The sequence below is a fragment of the Macaca mulatta genome, chromosome 2 (assembly GCF_049350105.2).
Source record: "Macaca mulatta isolate MMU2019108-1 chromosome 2, T2T-MMU8v2.0, whole genome shotgun sequence".
NCBI classification, from domain to species: domain Eukaryota; kingdom Metazoa; phylum Chordata; class Mammalia; order Primates; family Cercopithecidae; genus Macaca; species Macaca mulatta.
The window spans coordinates 153,950,354-153,976,935 of NC_133407.1; the positions used below are offsets into that span (position 1 = coordinate 153,950,354).

Below are 26,582 nucleotides of genomic sequence, written 5' to 3' on the forward strand. Positions count from 1 at the left end.
CCTTCTATCCTGGAGCATTAGAACTAAAAACGCCATTTATCAAGAATCAACTCAGTGCCTGGCACTGTGCCAGGAGCTGTACACCTATCATTTGATCTCAATTAATCTTGAAACAGTCTTGAGGGGAATGGGACTGCCAAGATTATTGTGCTCATATTACAGATGAGAAGACTGAAGCTCAAACTGGCTTAAGCGTTTGTTCAGCCTGTGGCGAAAGACCAAACCCTTTTTATTATGGTGCATGGGTATGATCCTCATAGGGACAAAGGAGAAAACATTAAAGAGCTAGAGGGAGTGGGCTTCTTACTCTTCAAATGGCCTCATTTCTGAGGAAGAATCCACACCTCACAAATCAATGAAGTTTGACAGCAGAAGAGGGTGGGATGTATCACTGGGCTTAACTTCTCCACACTCAGCTGCAACTCAACTTTCCTCAACTGCAAATGGACATGGCAGATTGGCCTCCTGGGCAACCACAAGGAGCCAGTGAGAAAGTGGCTGTGAACACTGAGCACCCAGAGAGCACTCCATGAGCAGCCTCTCTTCTCTTTAGAGGGCCTGCCTTCAGAGGGGGCCTATGGGCAGAGGGAATCTTACTAGGGCCCACTTGCCCTGATGGTGACAGTTAGGTAGTCAAGGGCTTCCAGAAGGCAGCTGAGGGGTGTGGAGAGTCAAGCCCAAGGGGAAGGCCAGATCTACATGCTTGACCTTGGGGCAGTACCCTTGTCTCTGTCAGTTCCCTCATCTGAAAATAAGGAGGTGTTGGTTCTCATCCGTCAAATGCTCAGTATGTCAGAGGGCTCTTAGGAGCATTATGGGGAAGATGGTGTGAATGCATCTTGTCAACCCTAGATTTTCCTGTCTCCCCACTCCCCACCCCACCTGAACCATGAGCTCCAAAGGAAGAGGAGCTGGGTCTTGGACACCCTTCTTTCTCCCACCTCCCTCTGCCCCAGAAGGTGACCAAAAGCTGTTGGTAGAAAAGTTGAAAAGTCCATCCATCCACCAAACAGAGGATCATCTAACTAACTCAAAGTCTAAAACTAAGGGGATTTGGGGTTTTCGTTTCAGTCAGAGATTGCAAACTGGCCATGAGTGGGCCAAATTCAGCTCAGACAAGTTACTTAACTTTGCTGTACCCTGGCTTCCTCATTGGTAAAATGGGCATATTAATATCTGGAAGGACAGTCAAAGATTAAAATAATTAATATACGGAAAGTGCTGAGGACAGTGTCTGACACATAAGTGTTGTGTATTTGTTTTATTATTATTATTAGAGTCACATGGTATTTCTTAAAGTTTTTGAATTCAAGCGTCTTCACATGACTTCTTCAGTTAACTCTAGTCCACACCACTCCCTCCTGTCCTGCACTGAGCCCCAGAAGACCCCTGGTTTGTGTCTCCTGACTGCAGCCTGGTCCTCTGCCCTCTTTGTTCCTGTTGGTTAACAGGCTGTTTGGTGACACAGACTGTCAACAGAACCATGAAGATTACAGACCGGAGCCAGACCAGTCTTCCCCTCAAACTTCCCCTCTCACCCCCACTCCCACCTCCCAAATCCGGCAAACTCAAGGCAAATCCCTGAGCTGGCCTCTCAGACCCATGGCTCCACCTCAGCCAGCTGTGTGTCTCTGGGCAAGCCCTTCCTTCTCTCCAAGCCTTAGTCTCCCCAGGAGTCAACTGGGCTCCAGAACCCCATCCACCTCCCAAGTGTGTTCTGAAATGGGGACAGTAGAGACGACTTGTCATCCCCCCAGGGTCCCTGATTCCCTCTGCAGCGGAGCTGAGAACTCTAGTCCTATCTCCTTTTAAATATCCCTCTCAATGCAAAAGAAGAATCCCATGCCAGCTGCGACAGAACAGCAACCACAGAGCTCCATGATTATCTGGATGCAGGTTTTATTATCATTAGGATGACTGTCATTGACAAGGGAAAGGGGCTTAGAGGGTTATATACAAACCACAATTATTGGGCGATGTTTCAATATTCCCACACACATTTATCCCACAGCCACGCACAGCGCAACACCATAGGGTATTTATTCCCCTACATATGCTTCTCCAAGCAGAAACACAGCTGTGGGTCAGGGCTCTGCCCACCCACAAAGGGATGCCCAGAAAGGAGAAGATCCTGGGTCCTGGGGGTGAAGTTTACACATGGAGAATCCTGCCAGATGGGGGAGGGGATGGAAGCTGGATTTGCACATCAATGCCTCAGTCTCAGCCCACCCTCACTGGCTGCCATCCCAGAAGGACCCTCTTAGCCAGGGCTAAGGAAGGAGCAGACCTGTGGAGGTGGGGGTGACAGGGGTTCTGGGATCTGCCCCTTTGCCTGTGGTGCTAAGTGGGGGAAAGTGGGGTTTAAACTTCTAGGCTGATTTTCTGACGTGCCTAAAGGAAGAGGGCAAGGCCAGGGGCTAGGGTGTGTGTGAATATGGGGCGGGGAGGGAGGGGCTCAGGCTTATGGTCAGGGATCTAATGAGAAAATGCAGAGGTCATGAATGGTGGGGCACACAGGGCTCAAGACATCCTTAGACCACAAACTCGACTTCAGGGGAAACTGGGTTCACTCCTCCAGGGGCTCCCTGACCTAGGCAGCCCGCCGGCCAGGGTGCTGCCGCTTTTCCTCAGCTCCCTGGTTCCTACTCAGGTCATCCAGGAGCCCCAGTAGGAGGCCCGCCTGACCACAGGCTCCCTGGGGCCCACAGGGTCCTCCCAGGGCCCTCTTGCCCGGATGCTGGCGTTTCTCAGGCATCAGCTCTTCCTCTCTCTCTTCCTCCTCCTCCTCTTCTTCCCAGCTCCTTTGAGCCTTGGGATCTGCCAGCCTTCTGCCTGGGTGCTGCCGCTTTGTGACAGCATACCCAAGCCAGGGGGAGCGCCGGCCAGGATGCTGCCGCTTGTGCTGGGTTACATCGACTGACCATGAAGCCTCATCTTCCCGTCGGCCAGGGTGCTGCCGTTTGTGGGGTCCCACAGCCCCCGCTTCTTCCTCTTCCTCTTCTTCAACTCCCTCTTCCTCCTCCTCCTCTCTTTTGCCTGGATGCTGACGTTTGGCGAGCCAGTCAGATTGAAGGATCTGGGACGCTGGGGAAAGAAAGAGGTCAGTGAGGGGCCCCTGACCCATGTAATAGGCAGGCGCCTGAGTGCCCACTCCAGCATTTCTCCCAGGCAGAGTACATTTCCTGCAGCTCCCACTCAGAGCCACGGTCTTGCACCTGCCCCTCAGGCCTCACAGATACACAGTTACACAACAGTCAAAGGCATTGCCTCTCATTCCAATCCCAGTTCTGGCACTCCCTAGTTGTCTGACCATAAGCAACTCAATTGATTTATGGGAGACTCAGTTTTCTTCTGTGTAAAATGGTAATAATAGTACCTAACTAGGAGGTTGTTAGGAAGATCAAACAGTGTGATAAGGTGTTTTAAGCGCTTAGAATAGTGTCTGGCACAGAAGTGCCTGGTCAATAGTAATTCAAACTGTCACACACAAAGCAACTCTCTCCCTGGCACACAGACGCTTCCCCACCGAGGGCCTCCTCCCTGTGAAATATTTCCAGCATGGAGACGGGGAGGAATCTGACTCCAAGGAATGGTCAACTCCAGATCCCGCCCAGGCGTAGCCAGGGAGGGTTTCTGAGCTTCCGAAAGGCAGGAGGCTGATGACCAAGCCTCCCCTCCTCTCTGCCTCCAGGTTTCCACCGCTCTCCCGGTAGCCTAGCCCGACAGTCCCCGACAGTCCCATCCACTCACCGGAGTGCTCACCCTGGTCCCCTTGCAGCCGCTGGATGTTTTCCCGGAGGAAGAGGACGCGCTCCACCTGGCGCAGGAGGTCATCCAGGCCCGGACGCTCCGCGGCTGTCACTGCCTCCTGCTGGGCCGCCTCTGGCTGAGCACGGCCCCCAGGGACACCGGTCAGGTTCAGGGTCAAAGCCAGGGCGAGCAGCAACCAAGGGCCGGGCATCGCGGCGTCTGGGTTAGAGGACAGAGAGAGCCTGAGCGCACCGAATCCCACCACATCCCGCTCGGTCTTCCCAGACGCCCGCCGGAACAAACCACGCACAGTTCAACCGCCCTCCCAGGAGCAGGACCACTGCCCCTTGTGCAGGGGCGGGAGCAGCGGCGGGGTCCGCCCCGGCTCTGAGTCCACACTGCCCCCTCTAGGCATCCTCATCCCCACGGGTGCCTGTAGTGCCTGCGCCCAGTTATACTTGAGCAAGACAGGAGGCCGTGGGAACCCCATCACCAGCGCCACCGCCACCCTTCAATGTGACGCGGGGCTGGGGGAGCCGACGCTGGGACTGCCTCGCCGGGAGTGCAACCACTGAGATTGCAGCGCCAGGCACAGCCGCGACACTAACGGTTGTGTCCCCGCCAAGACTCCTGCCAACGTCCCCATCGCCACGTTCTAATTCTAAGCTCCATGGCCGACATCTTCATTCCAAAGCTAAGATTCGGGTTCTAAAGCTCAAAGTCTATTTGTAAAGCTAAAATTCTATTTCTAATGCTAAGCTTTCATGACTAAGCCAGGACTCTGCTTCTAAAGCTAAAATCCTAATTTCAACGCTAAAATTCTATTTCTAGCGTTGAGATTGGGATTCGAACTCCCAGCTTCTCACGCCGACGCCCTGAATGCCCAGATCTGTCCGGCCGCACCCGGTCAGGGGGTGTCGCGGAGCTCCCACCCTGCGCTCTGGCCTCCGCGGACCTGAGTGCCCAGCAGCGAGCGCCACCGGTGTGCCCGCGCCGCGCCTCCCGTCGGGTCCCCTGCCGGCGCTCGGGGAGGAAACGGGGGTGCGAGCGCAGCGCCCGCCTGTGCACCGGCCCTGCGCTCCAGGAAGCTCTCGGAGAACCGAAGGCGAGGGCGGGCCGAGAAGGCTCCCTTTCCAGTGCTCCCAGACGCCGCCTGCGGAAGGAGAGGGGTCGAGGCGGTTACCTGCCAGGCGTGGGCTCCACAGGATGGGTCCAGGATCCGGGGACTTGGGGTCCGCAGTCGGCAGGTCAGCAGTCCGTAGCGCTGAGGACCCCGGGCGCCTGCCGAGCGCTCTTCAGCTGGGCCGCCGCTTTTATCTGCGCGAGGCGGCGGCTCCGGTGAGGTCAGCGGGGAGGGGTCGCGGCCGCCGGGAAGGGGCGCTGACGGCAGCTGGCCCCGCGGGACCCCGCCCGACTGCTCCTCCGGAAATCTGGGGCGGGGACGGTGGGGACGCGAGCCAGGGCGCGGAGACACTGGCCGCAGGATGGGGCGCCGGCGCGGGGTCGTTTCTGCACCACCTCCGGAGATCTGTTGACGAGAACACTCGTGTAGGGGGCAAAGGGAGGGACAGAGAGATTGAGAGAAGCACACGATTAAACTCAGACGCACGAGAGAGCGAGAGGGCGAGACAAAAACCGAGATCCACACGGAGACGACGGAGAAACACAGGGCAGACACACACAAAAGGGACACGGCCGCAGAACCAATGCAGAACACAGATGGGCGAGAGAAGGGCGAGAGAGAGAGAGAATGGGAGACAAGTGGGAGTGGAGCTCTACTTTAAAAAAAAAAAAAAGAGAGAGAGAGAGATGGGATCTCGCTTTGTCCCCCAGACTGGAGTGCGGTGGCACAATCATGGCTCACTGCAGCCTCCAACTCTTGGGCTCAAGTCATCCTCCTGCCTCAGCCTCCTGAGTCTCTGGGATTACAGGCGTGAGCCACCCCACAGGCTCCGGGGTGCTAATCTTAACTGTGTCATTCCTGGCTAGTGCCTCTGCTTCTCTGGGCCTCAGTTTTCTCCTCCGTGCAATAGGAGCCAAGAGGAAAGCTTTCAGAATTCCGAAACTGGCGGCCTGCAGGCTACAACCAGTTCATGGACAATTTTGATTGACTTCCACAGTGTTTTGAAAAAAATCTGAATAACCAACATTTTAAAACCAAGATAACTTAGAAAAATTTGGATTTGTATGGCCGGGCGCGGTGGCTCAAGCCTGTAATCCCAGCACTTTGGGAGGCCGAGACGGGCGGATCACGAGGTCAGGAGATCGAGACCATCCTGGCTAACACGGTGAAACCCCGTCTCCACTAAAAAAAAAATACAAAAAACTAGCCGGGCGAGGTGGCGGGCGCCTGTACTCCCAGCTACTCGGGAGGCTGAGGCAGGAGAATGGCGTGAACCCGGGAGGCGGAGCTTGCAGTGAGCTGAGATCCGGCCACTGCACTCCAGCCTGGGCGACAGAGCGAGACTCCATCTCAAAAAAAAAAAAAAAAAAAAAAAAAAAAATTTGGATTTGTGGCTTCTCTTAAAAAAGAGTAGGCCCACATTTCTTCCTGCCAACAGTCAGCTGGAGCTGAACCTGGCTGCCCTCGGCCACCACAGTCCCCACCACTCCCTAATGTCTCCCCATGTGTTGCCCCTGTCACTAAGGAGGGACATTCGAGTCTGCAGTCCCTGCACAGAAAATCTACTGGAGTTCACCCAAGTCTGGCAAAGGAGTGGAGGGGAAGTAGGCAGGAGAAACATATGGGTGTGAAGGAGCTTGTCCCCCCAATCAGTCCCCAAAGTCCCAGATGTGGGACTGCCACATCTAGCCCTAGGACCGCCTCCATCTTGAAACTTTTTTTTGAGACAGGGTCTCATTCTGCCCCTCAGGCTGGAGTGCAGCAGTGCAATCTCAACTCACTGCAGCCTTGATCTCCCCAGTTTAAGGGATCCTCCCACCTCAGCCTCCAAAGTAGCTGGGACTACAGCCAGGTACAGTAATTTTTATGGCTATTTTTTTTTTTAACTTATTCCTTGTAGAGACGGAGTCTTCTTATGCTGCCCAGGCTGGTCTCGAACTCCTAGACTCTAGAGATCCTCCTCCTTGGCCTCCCAAAGTTCGGGATTACAGGCATGAGCCACCACACCCGGCCCATCTCAAAACATTTAACAAGCACCCACTATGGTGTCAGGCTCCTTGGTAAGTCCTGAAGGCCTAGAAGTGAATGAGGCTCAGCCCCAGCCCTCAAAAACTTCAGAGGCAGTGAGGGAGACAGGCTGAAAAATGGAGTGAATCTGACAAGGAGAGTGCAACAACTCACCTGCGGGCGGTGGGCAGGCGGTTGGGGGTAGTCGGGAAGAAAACAGAGTCACTGTGGAGGGTGATGTGGGCTAAGATAAAAGTCTGGATGCAAAGTAATGAGGTAAGGAATTCAGAACCGGAGCTACTGAGTCTACCAGGAAATGTCCAGAAGGTTCACAGAGGGAAAGGAGAGCCGAACCTTGAGGGAGGCGGGAGAGTTGGCCAGGTCCACTTAGAGGGAACCACATTGTTGGCAGAGGGAACACATCAGTGAAAGCATCTCCTACCTCTGGACAGTCCTAGCAATTTTCTGCTTCACCACCGTACAGTATTTCTTCAGTCTAACACTTTAATGAAGACTTGTATTCCCAGGACACCCTAGTGATCTGACAAAGGATTTCAAAGGTGTTTAATTGTTGCTCCTTCCCTTGGTGGAGTATCCAACTTTCCTGGCACATCCACACCTACAATCTCATTGTGCCTTCTCATCACTGGGGAGATAAACAAGGTGGGCACTGTTAGTCCCATTTTACAGATAGGGCACAGAGGCCTGAGGGGGCAAAGTGACTGTGAAGGTTAGAAGTGAAAGGGAACTTTCATTTTATTTCATTATTTATTTATTTATTTTTTTTTTGAGACAGAGTCTCTGTCTCCCAGACTGGAGAGCAGTGACACAATCTCAGCTCACTGCAACCTCTGCCTTCTGGGTTTGAACGATTCTCCTGCCTCAGCCTCCCAAGTAGCTGAGATTACAAATGCACACCACCATCCTTGGTTAATTTTTGTATTTTTAGTAGAGACGGGGTTTCCTCATGTTGGCCAGGCTGGTCTTGGACTCCTGACCTCAAGCGATCCACTTGCCTCAGCCTCCCAAAGTGTTGAGATTACAGGAGTGAGTCACCCTGCCTGGCCAGAGGGAACTTTTAGATCACAGCTAGAATCCTTTCCTCATGTTTAGGTGAAGAAACTGAGGTCTGGAGAGATGGCCTGACTCCCAGGCCCACTGTGCCTTCAGAGTCAGGTGGTTGGTTCAGGGCAGACTGCAAACGTGAAACCTCAGGCTTGGTCTCCCAGCTAGACTCCAGGATTTGAAGAAATGCCACCCTAGCTAAGATGAAATCAGATAGACCTGTTGTCTTTTGTACCCAATGACGAGGGGGTAAATTGATCCAATCTTTTGGGTGGCGATCTAAAAATTTAGCACGTATGTACCTTCCATTAGACAATTCTGTTTTTCGGAATTCATCGTACAGATACTTCCACCTGTGTACATGAGAATGTATGCACCAGGGTGTTCAGTGCAGCATGGTTTATTGAAGCCAGAATTGGAACCAGCCTGGATGTCTGTCTATCAGGAGGGGGACACTTAAATCAACTAAGATCCATCTAAAACTGAGGGGTACTATGCAGCCTTTAAAAGAAGAAGGCAGTTCCATATGTACTCACGTGGAATAAGAACTATGTGTACATGATGCTGCCATTTGTGGAGTGTGAGGAAGGTGGGCTGCCAGGCTCTTATGTTCTTTTTGTTTTGTTTTGTTGTTGTTTGGAGATAGGGTCTTGCCCTGTCACCCAGGTTGGAATGCAGCAGCACAATCAGTAGCTCACTGCAGCCTCAAACTTCTGGGCTCAAGCAATCATCTTGCCTCAGCCTCCTAAAGCACTGGGATTACAGGCACACACCAGTACCACACCGGGCTAGATTTTTGTTTTTGTTTTGTAAAGACGGGGTCTCACTATGTTGCCCAGGCTGGTCTCAAATGCCTGGCCTCAAGCAATCCTCCAGCCTTGGCCTCCCAAGTGCTGGGATTACAGACCTGAGCCACCACACACAGCCTTCTTATGTTCTTAGACAAGACCCATGAAGAAGGAAACCTAGAAGCCAGGGAAAGGGAGGATAGAGAGGGTTGTAGGAAGCCTTGCTTTTCACTGTCAGCTCTTAGCCCTGTTTGAATTTTCTGTCTGCCTTTTATCCATAGAAATTCCATGTGGAAATCTCTCTAATCCAGATTCCCCCTTACCTGTTCCACTGGAGATTTTTGACAAAATTGAGCAATAACTGTTGGTGCTAAATCCACCGGAAATACTTTTCAGTTTTCATTTCATTCACTGATTTCTTTATTCAACAAATATTTCCAGTGTGTACATAGGTCTCCGGCATGGTTCTAGGCCTGGGGCACACAGTGAGGCAGAGGGAGGTGCAAGAGAAAGACAGAAGGGATCAGACCTCATGGGAAGCTTGCTGGCTGTGCAGAATAAGAAGTTTGGATTTTGTTCTCAAGGCAATGAGAAAACAGAAGGTTTAAAGGAGGGAAGGAGGGGAGAGATCCAATCTGATTTCTTCTTTTTTTTTTTTTTTTTTTTTTTTTTTTTTTTTTGAGATGGGGTCTTGCTCTATTGCCCAGGCTGCAGCTTCAACCTCCTGGGCTCAAGTGATTCTCCTACCTCAGCCTCCCGAGTACCTGGGACCACAGGCTTGCACCACCAAGCCTGGCAAATTCATTCTTATTTTTGTAGAGACAGGGTCTCCCTGTGTCGCTCAGGCCAGTCTCAAACTCCTGGGCTCAACTGATCCTCCTGCCTCGACTTCCCAAAGTATTGGGATTACAGGCATGAGCCCCCATGCTTGACTTTGATTTATTCTTTCAGATCATCCCTCTGGCTGCCTGATGAATTATAAGCATACAGTTGCTCCTTTGTGACGCTCTCCTGCCTTAGTTTCCCCCCGTTCTGTTCACTCTCTCCTCTCAGGTTCTATCTCTCTCTGCTCAGCCAACTTCTGAATTATATGTGCTCCACTGGGCTCAGCCTGTGTCTACTGTCACCCCACACACTTCCCCAGGCCTTCTTGCCCACCTTACTGAGCCTGGTCTCATGCTAGTACCTCACAAATCAGCTTAGCCAGAGAAAACTACACAGTCATCGGAATAGAGAGACCCCCCTCCCTGAGGTAATCCCCCTTGCCAGCTGCAAGTGAGAGAAACTCACCCCAAATTGGCTTAAGCAAAATAAAAGGGGCATGTATTGGTCCATATAACCACAAATATAAAGGCTTGGACTAGCTTGAAGCATGGCAGAATCCGGGGGCCCAACAGGTGTTACTACGAATCTGTCTCTTTTCTCCATTTGTGATCTCTACTTTCCTCTAGAAGGCTTCATTCTCAGGCTGACTGTCCTCAAAGATGGAGAAGTGGTCATAGGCAGCCCCAGGATCCCATTTTCCCAGCTGAGGTACCCTGAGAATAAAAGAGTCCTTTCCCAAAAGTCCAGCTCTCATTGACCCAGCTGAGGTCACATACTCATTACTAAACCAATTATCATGATTCAGATTAGCCAAGCCTGGGACTGAAGGGTGGAGTCAGCCCCATCTGAACAGCATGGACTGAGGAGGGTTCTCCAAAGCCATACTGGGGTGCACCTTCCAGAAAAGGATGCGTTGAATGCTGAGCAGGTAAAACAACACAGGTCCCCTACAGCCTCTTTACAGGGATGAAGAAACCAAGACTCCGAGAGGGAGAAAGGCTGCCTGAGTCCCTTAGTGAATTAGCAACAACCTAAGTCCAGTGCTCTACCCAGTGAGCACTTTCCTTCTCACCTGCCGGGTCAGGGTTTGCTCTAAAGGAACTGGAAATGACCGAACTCCAGTCGCCAGACTGGGCTCTATCTTCCACTCCACATCTCACCCCCACCCCCTGGATCTTATTCTGGTCTCACTGGCAGTAAATCACCATTAAGACAGTACTGTCTTCTGGAGACTTTGGGGAGCTCCATTTCCAAAGCGCCTAATAAATGACTCCCTAACAGAGTGATTTCAGATGCTGTGATAGGAAGGGAGTGCTATTTGGGTGCCAGGAGGACTCTTGGCAGCTGACCACTCTGACTCCACTTAGATCACCCTTGGTCACTGCCCAGCTGCTGACACAGAACTAACTCAGTCCTTTTCCTCCAGTGCCCTTCAATCCGATATGTATTTATTGAGCACCTTCTACATGTAGGCAATGTGGCAGGTGCCAGGGGACCGAGGGGAATGAAACTGTATGGTTCCCGGCTGGGCGCGGTGGCTCACGCCTGTAATCCCAGCACTTTGGGAGGCCAAGGTGGGCGGATCATGAGGTCAGGAGAGCGAGACCATCCTGTCTAACACAGTGAAACGCCGTCTCTACTAAAAACACACAAAAAAATTAGCCAGGCTTGGTGGCGAGTGCCTGTAGTCCCTGTAGTCCCAGCTACTCGGGAGGCTGAGGCAGGAGAATGGCATGAACTCAGGAGGCGGAGCTTGCAGTGAGCTGAGATCACACCACTGCACTCCAGCCTGGGCGACAGAGTAAGACTTCATCTCAAAAAAAAAAAAAAAAAGAAAGAAAAGAAACCGTATGGTTCCCTGCTGATGGTAAGACTGAGTCCATATAGCATATGCTGGCATTCAAGACACTTTATAATTGGGACACAATCTAGGCTTTTCTCCTGCCAATTCTCCCTCCCCTCCTTCCATATTCATGTCTTCTCCACATCAACTAGTGCAACCCATTTGACAAACATGTTGTGCAATTTTACACCTCCGTGGTTTTGCCCCTCTCTTTACCTCTGACACCTGCAGGTCACTTACTTATTCTTCAGAGCCTGCTGCAAATGTCCTTCACTCTTGAGTTTTAGGGACAAGAGGATTCGGAGAGAAACACTCTTCTGAAGGTGTTAGCAGTCTGGCAGGGGAGACGTACGTGCCCACATAAATTACATTACAGCCATGTGCTTAAAGGCCATGAGGAGGGATCACAGATCCAGCCTGAGGGGACAGGGATGGCTTGTTTGGGTGAGTCTTGCAATGACCTTGGACAAAGGAGCATGCCAGCAAGCCTTCTATGACCTCTTTTGCTGAAATAAATACCCATCACACTCTCTCTTCCTTCCCAGCCTTTATCAATAGGTGTGATCAGATATTTATTTATTTCCTTTTGCTTTTGCTTATCTTCTGCCTTTCCCACCAGAATGCCAGCTCTATGAAGACAAAGACTTGGTCTATCTGTTCCCTGCTGTTTGCCAGCTCCTGGCACACAGCTGACACTCATTAAAGATTTGTTGAATGAATGAATGCATGAATGAATGAACTCAGCCTGGTGAGTGAGCATAAGCTGTCCGGGCCTGTCTTTTGTGCTGAGAGGAGTACAAGGGCAGCCCCACTTCATGATCTCTGGACAGACATCAGAGAAACAAGATATTTGTGTGAGAGAAAAACAATGTGGGGAGCAGACTTGGAGGTGCACGAGGAGACCTGAAAGCCAGAACAATCAGAGAGGGCTTCTTGAAGGTGGTGGTGGGGGAGGGGGCTGCAAAAGCCAGGCCCTGAAGGATGAGGAGAGTCAGGACAAGAGGATGAGGCCAAGTTGTTTGAGTACCTTCCTGAGCAGAGGGGCCTCATCCCTACCTCCGCAGAGCAGCATGGTCCAGTGATGCATAATGTCCAAGGACTGTTGAGGTAGCTTATCACTGTGAGATGCTGGGCAGAGTTGGCCCTGTCTGGGCTCAGGGCCCAAGACAGGCTTCCAAACCCAGAGTCCTGGCTGACAAGTAGAAGCCATGAGCCCCTACCGACACAGCCCCTGTGCCCCTTATGAGGTCTTACATTCATGCTGAGCAGCCAATTGCAGGTCTATATGAGCCAGGTTTTTCCCGAGGAACAATTTTCTGCCCAGCTGGAGCTTGCTAAGTGGAGCTCGTGCTCAGGAAGGGCGCTGGGGGCTGCGGGGTTGGTGTGGAGCTGGATGCACAGGAGAGACTTCTGGGAGCACAGTCTGAGGCATTTAGCTGACACAGAGCATGTACACATCTGTGTGGGTGCCTGTGATTGTGCACATGTATTTGCACCTTCACATGATGTACCTGTGTGCATGTGTATACACGTGCGGGTCCGTGTCTGTATGGTGTGCACATGTACATGTGTCTTGTATGTGTACATGCATATGTATGTGTATGCACATGCATGGGTCCATGTCTATAAGGAGTACACATGTGCTTACACACTGATGCTTTGTGTGTGCATGTGCATATGTGTATATGCATGTGTGTGGGGTTCATGTTTGTATGTTGCACACATGTGCATGTGTGTTTGTGCCTAAGTATACAGTCACTGCATACACGTGGGCACTTGCATCCATTGCTTAGTTTAAGGCAGGGTCTAGTGGCCGGAGTAGGGTCCAGTTGGTTGTTGTTGACCTCATCTGATGAGAGAACATAGCTCTAGATCGAATGTTCTATCCATGAATAGGACAACCTCACTTTCCCTTCAAAAACTACCTGTCTGCACTTCCCTTCTTCATTTTCTTCTAGCTCATCTGGTAAATGAACATGTGTTCACAGAACAGAGGGAATTTCCTGGAAGGCAGGGTCTCTGTTCATCTCCCACACAGCATAGAGCACAGTGGATGCTGAGGAAATGGTGAATGCTGGAAAGGAGCAACAGGTACGGTTTGGGAAAACAGGCCCAATGCCTGGGTGGCCTGAACACATTTTCTCATTTAATTCACACAGCCCTATGAAGTCAGAATTACTCTCCCTGTTTAAAGAAATCAAGGCTTAGAAAGAGCAGCCAGATGAGGTGGTTCACGCCTGTAATCCCAGCACTCTGGGAGGCCGAGGTGGGCAGATCATCTGAGGTCAGGAGTTCGAGACCAGCCTGGCCAACATGGCGAAACCCCATCTCTAGTAAAAACACAAAAATTAGCTGGGTGTGGTGGCACGCACCTGTAATCCCAGCTACTCAGGAGGCTGAGGCAGGAGAATCACTTGAGCCTGGGAGGCGGAGGTTGCAGTGAGCCGAGATTGTGCCATTGCATTCCAGTCTGAGCGACAGAGCGGGACTCTGTCTCACAAGGGAAAAAAAAAAAGGAATGACTTGTTTAAATTCACAAAGCCAGGAAATAGAGGAGCTCAGATTTGAGTTCAAATCTACATGAACTCAAATCTATGTTACAGCAAAGCTTGTCCCACTCTACCCCATTAGATGAAAATAGCTAATGCGTTAGGATAGTGATGAATGTGGAGAATTTTATTTTCCTTTTGCAAAATTCTCTTTGATGGTTTGGTTACATCTTCTTCTCACTAAATTATAGAAACTTTTTATTAGCAAGTATTTTGAAGGAATAAATACCCAAAGCCATCCTTTAACCCAGAATCTGATGTCTCAAATGCCCAAGATGGAGAAGGAGTCAGACTCTGACTTTAGAAATATGTGTCATGAAGCTTGTCTTTAGATCATCTCGAAAGACTATATGCTAATTCTGATGAGGACAGAAATGGTTTGGTGGACCAGGGTGGGAGTAGGGGTGGGAGTGGGCAATAAATCTCTTGCCGCCAGGAAGCTGACAGATGCGGCAGATCAGACACCTCATCATCCATCAGGCCGGCCAGAGATAACAAGCCCCCACCCCTGCCATCTCTTTTCTTATTACGGGAGAAAAATGAAAACCGACTCCAAATTACGTTGGCAATTTAGGTATATTTATTTTGCTGTCAGCCACAAACAGGCTCTATCCCAGTGTTCTGAGCTAATTAAGAGCTTGTCCTCAGAATACCTGGAGCATGCACCCTGAATATTGGAAGTGGGGGAGCAAGTATTAATATGCCAGTAATACTGGTCATGAGTCAGGGTGACAACAGATGGAGGAGGAGGGGCCCAGCGGGTATAGACAGAGACCTTCAATATGGCCCAAAATGAGGCCCACATCCCTCTAAGCGTGCTCTTCCATTGCCCCCTAAGAACCCACGTGTGCATATGGAGTGGACACTGTGGTACTCTGGCCACCTGTGTCCACCTTTTACTTCCAGGAAGCAAAAGGACAGCTCTTTCCTTCTTTGACTTTTGCTTCCTCGCATTACATGCAGCCTTGGTAGGATACCTGCCATGTTGTCCCACCTCCCAGGGCCAAGCAGTGTCCCTGTGGCTGCCACTGCTTCCTGGGACCTAGATGCTCCAGCAGAGAGATGGCAGAGTTGCTGCCGGGACATTTGCAGCACAGCAACAGCAACAGCACAGGAACAAGACGGTTGAGAAGTCCTTACTGCCCAGCTGGACCCCTGCAGGGGCCTCCTTTTGCTGTCAAGCCTGATCTTTTGGTCTTCCTGATGAGCAACAAACCCCCTTTTCAGCTAAGCTCGCTGGATTTGGGTTCTGTTGTCACCAGTCCTGACTGATAATGCCTCCTCCTCTGTCCTGGGACCTCAGGGGAGTCACGGACTCAAATCCTGGCTGTGATTTCAGGAAAGAGAGATTGTGATGGGGAAGAGGTTGGAAGAAGGATCTGAGGACTGGGACGGGCAAGGGGATACAATTGGGTCAAATGAACATCAAGGGCAATAAGCAAAAAACAGAGTCCCACTTAGAGGCCCAAAGATGTCAGAAATGCTCTCCACATGATCACAAATAATTTTCACAAGAAATAGGAAAGTCTTACTCCCATTCGTATAGTTGACTATTATTTTTGTCTGTTCAACCTCCAGGCCCCTTCCTCTTAAAACAGGACCCTGGGTTTCCAAGGGGTCCTTACCTTCCCTTGCTCTCTGGTCTGTTGGTTTATGTGGAGTTAGCACCACCCTGGGATCCTTGTGCCCCAGGCCTGGCCAATCAGAGTGTGAATCTCCCATCTACAGGGACTGGTTCAAGGACAGATGTATGGCCAACCAGGCCAGTGAAACTCAAACTTGAGATTTTTGCTGAAACAGTGTGGGAAGAGGTGTTCTTTCATGCTTGGGGTGTAGGGGTGCAAGCCAAGCACTACTGGGCACTATTTCTGCTACCTCATGGAAAAATTCTGCTTATGAATGATGCCACCACAAAGTTAATTGAACCAGAAAGTGTAACTGGCTTTCCATGACACTGTTTGAACATATCACTGGCCTCTTCAGTTACAGGAGCTGATACATTACTTTTTTGTTCAACTCAGTTTGAGCTACCCTTTCTGTCACTTGCAACCTAATGACTAACAGATGAAACTCAAAAAGACGTGAAGGGATCCCATGGCTGGGCCATGGCTTATTCCATGCCAGGGCAGGAAAAGGGAACCACGTTCCCTGACCTTAGCCTCTGCCTCAAACTCTGAAGGCATGCGCTTGAGTACCAGCTCTGCTACTGATTCACTGCAGGCCTTAGGTACATCACTTAACATCTCTAGGGCTCAGTTTTCCCTTCTGTAAAATGAGGATGATAATATTTACATACTGATGATAATAACCTAAAAATTTCAGCAAACACTAATTGGTTACTACATTCTCGTCCTTATGCAAAGTGTTTTACACGTATTATTACATTAAATCTTCATAAAATTGAATGATGTGAGTATTGCAGTTAATCCCATTTAAAGATGAGAAAGCTGGCACCCAGAAAGTTGGACAACTTGCCCAAGGTCATCAGATGGAAGACCAAGTCTTTGACTCTAAATCACCATGTTATACACTCTCTCAGATGTTGAAAGTATAGCTGGCCAAGAAGGGGCAGTGTTCAGGGAGGATTTTCCTGCCTGCTGGCTCACCAAGGCCCAGCCACTTAAAAAAACAAAACAAAACAAAACAAAAACTATTCTGCACCTTACAGAAGGAGCTCCAGTTCTACCTGAGAAGTGTCCCCACTGGGGAAGTGACCCAAAGTCTCATGTGTCTTTGGAAGATAAATCAAGATCAACGCTAGGGCCTTGGGACTCAGCCTAGCCCCTGTGAATAATATCTCACCTGGACTTTCAAAAGATGGGTCCTTTCTCTGGTCTCATTCATATGTGGTCATCAAAGGGAGGTCAAAACACTTTTAAGGATAATATGCTTTAGGTGACTGAGTGGAAGAGTGAGTAGGGAGTGAATAAATGCATGAGTAAATCTATGAATGAGTGAGTGAGACAGAAGTGAACTGGTTTCCCGCCCCAAGGAGCTCATAGGGAAGCTGGGAGACAAGAAAAACAAAGACACAAACAAACAAAAAACAGCAGAAACAAAGAACAATTATGTGTCAAGACACATAGCACTGATCATGTGCTATGGGGGAAGCAGTCTGCACGGACAGGAGATGCCCAGTCAAGCCTCAACTATGAGGTGAGGCTAATCAGGAGCCTGGAGGGTGATTAATATTGGAAAGGCTGGAGAAGAGCAGGTCAGGGGCTCAGTGGGGAGCACTATGGGCAGGTAGAGGTGTGGGGCTGGCTGAGGGCAAAAGACTCCCTTTTTTCCTGCAGACCCACCCAGCCTTCACCATTTCTGATACCTTCATCGGCACTTGGCCAAGAGTTACCTGTGGATGTAGATCTAGGTCATGGATACTGTGGGGAGAAATCAGAAGGCAGGGCTGCTCTTAGCTCAGGCTCATAGCTAGGGCAGAGAGGTGAGGCAGGAGCCATCTATTGCAAGCATCCTGGGTCTAGACATGCCAAAGGTGAGGCTGGATGCATCGCCAGGGCTACACTAAGAACCCGGCTGGCTACAGCCAATGGATTTTCCATTAGTGGTTTTGAAGCCAGAGGACAATTCAGGACAGTCGTGAATGATGCTCAGGCAAGCAAGGGTTTCTGAGGAGGGGCCCAGCACTTGATGGCTCCTCCCCATAAACCTGCTCTCAGGCCTTCCCCTTCCACAATCTAGGCCTGGCCAATTGCAATTACAGCCAATGTTTCACAATGCAGAGAGGAATGTGGTCATGACAAAGTTCTGATGAAGGATAAGCTTGATCATATCAGGAATTCAGCATGAAGTGGGGACAGGACACTTGGGCACTGTCTGCTCTGGGGGGACAGGCGTGGCCGGATGTCACACAGCAGCACTGAGGATGTACCTCATACAGCAGGCATCCCATGATTGATGAGCCACTCGAGCCCAATAGGTAGGGAAATTAAAAGAAATTTAAAAAGGGAAATTAAAAGAAATTTTAAAAAGAAAGCTTAATAAATTCTGGCTGGAGTCATGCAGACAGATCAGCACTCCCCACCTATTACTGAGAGCTATTTTTTAATGTGTATCCAGAGAAGTCACAAATAGATTCACTGCAGCTATTGGGATGATGGGAGCTTGGTTTTTGATTGCTCGACAAATTCATGATACTTTCACCTGTGCTTGGGGTGGAACGCTTAGTGTTGAGCTGCCTTGGCCAGGTCACAGCCACCAGGCTGGTTCATGCTGGAGACAGAGCCCAGGAGGCTGGTGAGGGTGGAGAAGATGTCACTCCTTTGGCATCGCAGCTCCTAATACAGGGACTCTGACACATACCAGGGTACATGGACACAAGACACACAGGACACATAACAAGGATACACATGGACACACAAAGTCACAGATACCAAGAAAAACACCTTTAGAAACACATATGGAAACCCAGACACACATAGGACTTATACGAGGAGACAGTAACACACACACAGACCCACAGGGACACACAATAGACACACACAGTCATTCGTACAAAAAAAAACACACAGGGGCACAAAAAGAACCTCAGATATGCCCAAATATACAAAGACACAGCCTCACAGGCACAAGCACAACACACGCATGCGCGTGCACACACACACACACACACACACACACACCCCCTTAGGAGAGACTCCAAGCAAAGGCAAAGAACCCCTTTGCTGGAACAGGTAGGCACTGTGTGGCCTCAGACAAGACTTCAGTCTAACCTCTAAGCTTCAGTGGCCTCATCTAAGAAGTGAGAATCAAGGCCAGTCACAGGGGCTCACACCTGTCATTCCAGCACTTTGGGAGGCTGAGGCAGGAGGATGGCTTGAGCCCAGGAATTTGAAACCAGCCTGGGCACACAGTGAGACCCCATCTCTATAAAAAAAATTCTTAAAAATTAGTTGGGCACAGTGGCACGTGCCTAAAGTCCCAACTACTCAGGAGGCTGAGGAAGGAGGATCACTTGAGCCCAGGAGGTCAAGGATGTAGTAAGGTGTGATTACCCTACTGCACTCCAGCCTGGACGACAGAGCAAGACCTTGTCTCAAAATAAAAAGGCCAGATGTGGTGGCTCACACTGGTAATCCCAGCACTTTGGGAGGCGGAGGTGGGAGGATTGCTTGAATCCAGAAGTTTGAGACCAGCCTGGACAACATGGTGACACCCTGTCTCTACAAAAAATTAGCTGGGCATGGTGGCCTGTGCCTGTACTCCCAGCTTCCTGGGAGGCTGAGGTGTGAGGATCATCTGAGCCTGGGAGGTCGAGGCTGCAATGAGCCATGATCATGCCACCGTACTCCGATTTGGGTGACAGAGTGAGACCCTGTCAAAAAAAAAAAAAAAAAAAGAAGAAAGAAGGAAAAAGAAAAGAAGAAAAGAGAAAAGAAAAGAAAAGTAAAGAAGAGAAAAGAAAAGAAAAGAAAAGAAGCCAGACCCAGTGGCTCATGCCTGTAATCCCAGCATTTTAGGAGGCTGAGGTGGGAGGGTTGCTTGAGCCTGGAAGTTCGAGACCAGCCTGGGCAACATAGTGAGACCTGTCTCTACAAAAATTTGAAACTTTTTTTTTTTTGAGATGGAGTCGTGCTCTGTCGCCCAGGCTGGAGTGCAGTGGCGCCATCTTGGCTCAATGCAAGCTCCGCTTCCCGGGTTCACGCCATTCCCCTGCCTCAGCCTCCCAAGTAGCTGGGACTACAGGCGCCCACCACCACGCCCAGCTAATTTTTCTTTTTGTATTTTTAGTAGACATGGGGTTTCACCGTGTTAACCAGGATGGTCTTGATCTCCTGACCTCGTGATCCACCTGCCTTGGCCTCCCAAATGCTGGGATTACAGGTGTGAGCCACCGCGCGTGGCCCTAAAATTCTTTAATTTAAAAAAAAAAAAAAAGAAGAAGAAGAAGAAACGGGAATCATGATCCCCACCATGTGGGCTGCTGTGAGGGCCAAATGGGACAATGACATCAAGTGCCAAGTGAAGGGTTTCACAGGCAGGGAAGCCAATGCCTGTTGGTTCTCTAAAACCAAAAAGAGAAGGAAGTTCCTTAACAACATAATGGACTGTATTTTACACATAAGAATGTCTAGTGGTCCACAAGGGACGATCCCAGAACAGGAAGTTGCTTGTTGCATCACAGCCCATGAAGCAAAGGTCAAGCCCAAAGCAGGGCCACACCTACACTCACCGATCCCACCCCACAGTGCTGTCTTGAGGCCCAGCACTCATGGTCTTTGGTACTCACGCCCTTCAATCCCACCCTACCTCATCTCCACCGCTCCTCTTCCACCTCGGCTCCATCCTAGTTTCCTCACTTCCACAGACATGCTACGCTGTTCCTGCTGCCAGTGCCTTTGGACGCGTGTCCCTTCCATCTGGGGCGCCTACCTTCTCCATCTGTCTCTCCAAGTCATATCACTCCTTCCCCAACTTGAGTCCTACTTGTCTAGGAAGCCTCTTCTAATACCAGTGAACTTTTTCTGTCCTCTACAAAGTTGTGACTTTTCCTTCCTCCACACGTGAGGTGCACAGAGGTGAAGGGATTTTCTCAGGGTCACGCATCTCAAAAGCAGCAGAGCTGGGATTCAAACTCAGGTCTATCTGACTCCACCATCCAGTCTTGTCTCCCCCTTTCTCTCTCTCTCTCTTTCTTTTCTTTCTTTCTTTCTCTTTCTCTCTCTCTCTCCCTCTCTCTCTCCCTTCCTTCCTTCCTTTTCTTCCTTCCTTCCTTTCTTTCTTTCTTTCTTTCTTTCTTTCTTTCTTTCTTTCTTTCTTTCTTTCTTTCTTTCTTTCTTTCTCTCTCTCTCTCTTTCTTTGTTTCTTCCTCTTTCTCTTTCTTTTCTTGTCTCTCTCTTTCTCTTTTTCTTTTCAGATAGGGTCTCACTCTGTCACCCAGGCTGGAGTACAGTGGTACAATTATAGCTCACTATAACCTCAAACTCCTGGCCTCAAGTGATCTTCTCACCTCAGCCTCCCGAGTAGCTGGGACTACAGGTACACATCACCACACTTGGCTAATTTTTTAAATTTTTGCAGAGACAGGTCTTGCTATGTTGCCCAGGCTGGTCTCAAACTCCCGTCCTCAAGTGATCCTCCCACCTTAGCCTCCCAAAGTGCTGGGATTATGGGTATAAGCCACCATGCCAGTCCAAAGCACAGTCTCTTTCTGTTACACTTTCTAAGGTCCTAGAATTTAGGAGTTACATTTCATGCACATTTAAGTTGTATCCATATTTTATTATTATTATAAGCAATGCTGTAATGAACATCTTCATAGTTTAGATTATGTTATTAGCATGAATTCCTAGGAGTGGAATTAAGGGTCAAGGTGGAATTAAGGGTCTGAGCATTCATTCAGTCAACAGATATTTCTCATCACTGCCACAGCTGCCAGTCTGGTCCATCCTTGCTCACCTGGATGTCTATGGGGGCCTCTTAAGTAGACATACTACTTCCTCACCTCCTCCTGTGGCATATTGAAAATTAGTCCCAATTCTTTGCCTCTTGCTGCAGCCACACCTCTGCCAATGGGATGGATAGATTTCCGTCTCCCTTAACCTTGGCCTTTTGTCATTCAATGGCATTGGTCAACACGATGGAGCCTAAGTGGGCCCCCACCTGGGATTTAACAGCATTTTCGGTCGAGCGCGGTGGCTCACACCAGTAATCCCAGCACTTCGGGAGGCTGAGGTGGGCGGATCACAAGGTCAGGAGATAGAGACCATCCTGGCTAGCAAGGTGAAACACCGTCTCTACTAAAAATACAAAAAAAATTAGCTGGGTGTGGTGGCGGGCACCTGTTGTCCCAGCTACTCAGGAGGCTGAGGCAGGAGAATGGCGTGAACCCAGGAGGCGGAGCTTGCAGTGAGCTGAGATCGCGCCACTGCACTCCAGCCTGGGTGACAGAGCGAGACTCCGTCTAAAAAAAAAAAGAAAAAAAAAAGACATTTTCACTCGCCCTGTTGTGCTTCTGCCATGGCCACTGGAACATGCCTTGGCTCCCCTGCTGCTGCTGGGAGGAGAATCAGATACAGTTGGAGCAGAGCCACTCCAACTTGTCTGCAGACCTGTGAGATGAGATGATCATTGTTTGAAATCACTGGGTTTTGGGGTAGCTTGTTATGTAGCATTATTGTGAAATAGCTGACAGATATGCCCCCCACCTCCAATATATTCTCCATACACCACCATTATCTCTTTAATATTTTTTAAATAATTTGTGCTTTATGTGCTGCAGAGCTTTGCCACTCCATGCCCAAGGACCCTAGGAGCAAGCTGATGAGATACAGGAAGCAGAGGTGACTGATCAGGCCACAGTACACTCAGATCTCTTCCACATTCATGAGGGTTGACCAAGGCCAAGGTGGCTCACAGAGGAGGTGGAAGAAGACTGAAACCCTCACTGGAAGGAGAAAGGGAAGGGCCAGCCGCCAACATTTACCAGGGCCTGTTTCATCCTCTCAAATCTCACCATGGTTCTAACTATCCCCATTCCACCTGCAAGGAAACAGGCTCAAAAAAGCAAAGTGGCTTTCCCAGAGTTGCATGGTGAGGACGTAGCAGTAGTGGGATTGGAACCCTGGCCACCCTGTTGCCAAGATAAGTCCTGCCCTCCATGCCTTGGCTGGTCTGATCCTAGGGAGTCAGATCAGACCTCTCCCTATGATCACCCCTTCTGCCTCTGGTTATGGCTACTTTCTGGCTATGTGACCTGAGGCAAGTGATGTCACCTCTCTGGGCCACTAGATTGGAAACTCTGAGAGCAGGGAATTCCGTTTGCTGACTGCTCTATCCCTTCATCTAGAACAGAGCCTACCACTTAATAGATGCTGAAGTAAAGAATGAATGAAAGAATAAATGAATAGGTCTATTTGCCTATCTCTTCATCAAAACCCCAGAATTTCTTCTGTTGAGCACCAGACAAAAGGGTGCTTGAATTTGGAGACTATTTTGATAGCCTCCGAGTGCAGAGAGCCCTGGGAATAAGACCAGCCTGATTCTAGCCCAACTATTCTCCAGAAGTGACTTATTTGCTTCTCAGTTTCTCCTCTATCAAATTGACCTTATTGTAGTTCCTACCACAGAGATTGGGTGAGGTTGATTGAGATGTAAGGCACCTGTCACACAATTAGTGCCCAATAGACAGGTTGTTGCCATCTGGACTAATGGTAGATGTTTAGGCTAAGTGACCAGCAGAGGATATGACTGGGCAGAAACCTCAAGACCCTCTAGAGGGGAATGTCGAGGTCTCCAGGCAGGAGACCTTAACTATCTCCTGAGGACAGTATGAGCAGTAAAGTCTCTGGCTCTGGGCAGTTGGGGGCATGGACAGGAAGCGGGTGAGAGAAGCATACTCCTGGCTGTTTTATTCCTTCTCTGAATTAGGTCCCTGCTGAACTGTCCTTGGATAGGAGGGACTCGGAGGTGGCAGGCACTTGTAATGAGCAGAAAGCTCGCCCAGGCAGGGCTGGCCATTGATCGCCTGGCTCCTGGCTTGTTTCTGCAGCAAGGAAGGAGGGAGAAGGAGTATGTGTGTCCCCAGGAGCTGCATGCAAGTGTCCAGGCATCAGTGTGACCCTGAAGTAGAGATGGCGGGGTGTGGCAAGGGCGATGGCCAGAGGCCCCAACCCCAGTCTGTGCTCAGCACACATGGGGTGCCAGGTGAGTTCCAGGCACTTGGCATCCGTGATCTCCTGTAATCCTTACAAAACTATCTCACAAGGAGGAATTCTTACCCCTAGGGTGATCAGAGCTCAAGAAGCTCAGAAAGGGAAAGTGATTTGCCCAAGGTCACATAACAGTCACCTGTGACTTCCAGACTAAAAGCCAAATATGCAAAAATTGTGCCTTTCTAGGTTGGAGTTTTGTTTCTACCTCAAGCCCCCTTTCTACCAAGAAGTGGAAACCTAGTCTTGGTCATTTCGGAATCCCCCACTTCAGAATATCCCTGCCCCCTGACCCAGTCAGTCCTAGGCTTCCCATCTGTTCTGATTTTCTATTATTGCATAAGGAATCACCCCAAAATTTACAATTACAAATCATTTATTCTCTTAACAGCTCTGGGGTAAACTAGGCTCTGGCAGGTGATCCTTGTTCAGAGTCCCTTGTGCTGCTGCAGTTGGATGTTGCAGTTGGACACTGGCTGAGGCTGGAGCTATCTCAAAGGTGTGACTGAGCTATCTCAGTCACACGTCTGGCAGCTGATGCTGGCTGTTGGTTAGAGCCTTAGTGAGGACTGTGGCATCTCCAAGTCACCTGGGCTCCCTCACAGCGTGGCTGCTGGGGTTCAATAGCAAGCAACCCAAGAGAACCAGACTGAAGTTGCCTCACCTTTTATGACCTAGCCTCAGAAGTCACAGAGAATCCTTGTGCTGTAGGCATATGCCACATTCAAGGGAAGAGAACATAAGTCCCACCTCTCTCTGAAAGGAGCAGCAACATCTCAACATGAACCCATGGGATGGGAAGCTGTGGCCATCCTGAAAATACAACCTGCTGCACTATCTTTCCTCTGAGCTGGCCTCGTCCCTGACTGCTCTGCAGTCAGCGGTCCACAGTCTGCAACCTCTGGGTCTTCACTGCAAGCTCCCCTTGCCTGGGCCTCCTGGGCCACATCCATGCCTCTTGAAATAAGGAGATTCTTTTGCTGCTTCTCACACCAAATTGGAGAACACAGGGACCTCATGAAACCATCTTAGAACGCTTTCTCTTTTCTTCCCCTTTCTCACCTCCAGACGGGAAACAGAGGCCGGGGCGTGTAGTAAGTGCTTAGTAACTGTTAGCTGCTGTTTGTATGGTTATTGTAAGGTACTGTGGGAGTGCAGGGAAGGGAGAGATCCTTCTGCCAGAGGTGTGGGAATAGTCAGGGCAGGTCTCACGGAGGAGGCAACATGGGCTGGAATTTATCAGGCAGGGAAATGAGAGGAGGGACAGTCAAAGGACAGGAGACCAAAAGTGCCAAGGTGTGGGGGGTGAAGGGAACATGGAACATTCAGGACAGGGAGGGGCCCCACCTGCAGGGCTGGAAAAGGCCCCCCATGCCAAACCATTGTGGGGTGTGCACGCTCAAAGCAGAGAAAGGAAGGTGGTTCAGGACTCAGAGAGGCTGGCAAGGCTACCGAAGGGGCTCTCTGCGGAGGTCCACTCTAAAAGCCACAATTCCAGATCTCCTTCAACCACCACCCCAGCCCTCCCAGGGCAGTATGCCCAGCTTTAGGATCTTGGAGAAATGAAGCAGTTCAAGCTTCCTTCCAGCTTCATAGCCCCTTTCCTTCTGGCAGGGTGAAGGTGGACCACACCTGGTGTTCTCAGTGGCTTCCCAGGGTGGCTGACTCAATCAGAGGATTTGCCAGTAGGTAGCAGAGTGTGTAATAACTCTTATTGTTTCATCAGGGGCACTGTGTTTAATTTAGATAACTCTACTGCTTGGCAAGGGAGAAAACTGCAGCCCTAGGGGTTGATGAGAGGTGTATCTATTTGCGACTTCTGACAGAGCCCCTTCATCTGAGTCTTGGCAAATCCCCTACCTGTCACCACCTCCTCCCTCTCCCCCAGCACTATCTGCATAGACTGGGATCCTCAGACTCCCTGAGATTCTGATTCCGTAGGTCTGGGATGGGGTCCCAGATTATTCAGATGCAGGTGGCCCACAAACATACTTGAGAAGCCCTATTGAGGAGGAAGATTAGGTTGGGATCATGAAGCACCTCGAATGTCAGCTAAAGAAGTTCAAACAGCTACCATCTGCTTGCTTTGCACCAGCTGGATATGGGGGCAAGATTTTGTTTGAAAGAAGGAGTTTGAAGCAGGTCTGGTGGCATGAGCCTGTAATCCCAGCCTGAGGTAGGAGGACTGTTTCAGCCCATGAGTTCAAGACCAGCTTGCTCAACAGAGCAAAATGAATGAAAGGAAGAGGGAAAAGAAAAGGAAGGAAAGAAAGAAAAAAGGAAGGAAGGAAAAGAGAGAGGGAGGGAAAGAAAAAGAAAGGAAAGGAAAGGAAAGGAAAGGAAAGGAAAGGAAAGGAAAGGAAAGGAAAGGAAAGGAAAAAAAGGAAGGAAAATAAAATAAAGAAAAAAGTTTGAAACCAGAGCTGACCAGCACCAGGGTTTGTCTTAACAAAACTAATTGGTTCTTCTGACAAATGTTCACCAATACCTGCTCAGGGCCAGGCCTTGTCCTGAGGACCCTGAGGTGGGAGAAGTTACTTTAGTCTGGGTTAGTCTGGTCATGGGGGTTGAGGGGGAACAGACATGGGAATAATGGCCTGAAATAACTATGTGACCCAGAACCTGAATTGAGAGCAGTTCACAGTTCTGCCACAGCCCAGGGAATGCAAGGATTAACTCTGCTTCTCAGAGGTGGGGGCTTTTGGGTTGGGCCTTGAAGAATGAATAGGAGTTCACCAGGGGAAAAGGTCAGGAGGGTGAGGATGGAGTGGAGAGAAGTAGTTTGAATTTTCTTCTTTTCCCAGAGGATCCCATTTTCCCAGAGGGCCCTTGTGGCCCTGCTTATGGAGTCCAGTGGTAGTCCAAGTGACCCAGGTTGCTCGTGGCTCCCTGGGCTCCCCACCCCCATGTCACCCTGCCACACATCCCAAGGTCCGCTGCCTTGAGTCACCTGGCAGAGTGGGA

General features: G+C 50.0%; 1 protein-coding gene across 7 annotated transcripts; it reads right to left on the reverse strand.

The window, feature by feature from the left end:
• Positions 1-1,882: 1,882 nt before the first annotated feature.
• Positions 1,883-21,585, reverse strand: TRH (thyrotropin releasing hormone). Of its 7 annotated transcripts, none has more exons than XM_077993657.1 (4): positions 21,367-21,585; positions 4,934-5,278; positions 3,751-3,969; positions 1,883-3,084 (listed from the first exon to the last, which is right to left on the reverse strand). In XM_077993657.1, exons 3-4 carry the CDS (start codon positions 3,959-3,961, stop codon positions 2,591-2,593), a joined length of 705 nt encoding a protein of 234 aa, XP_077849783.1. In that variant the 5' UTR covers positions 3,962-3,969; positions 4,934-5,278; positions 21,367-21,585; the 3' UTR covers positions 1,883-2,590. The 7 variants fall into 7 exon arrangements, with proteins under 7 accessions (XP_077849783.1, XP_077849782.1, XP_014985654.2 ...); XM_077993656.1 differs by lacking the exon at positions 21,367-21,585 and adding an exon at positions 5,360-5,432; XM_015130168.3 differs by lacking the exon at positions 21,367-21,585 and having other exon boundaries at positions 4,934-5,436.
• Between the last annotated feature and the right edge of the window lie 4,997 nt (positions 21,586-26,582).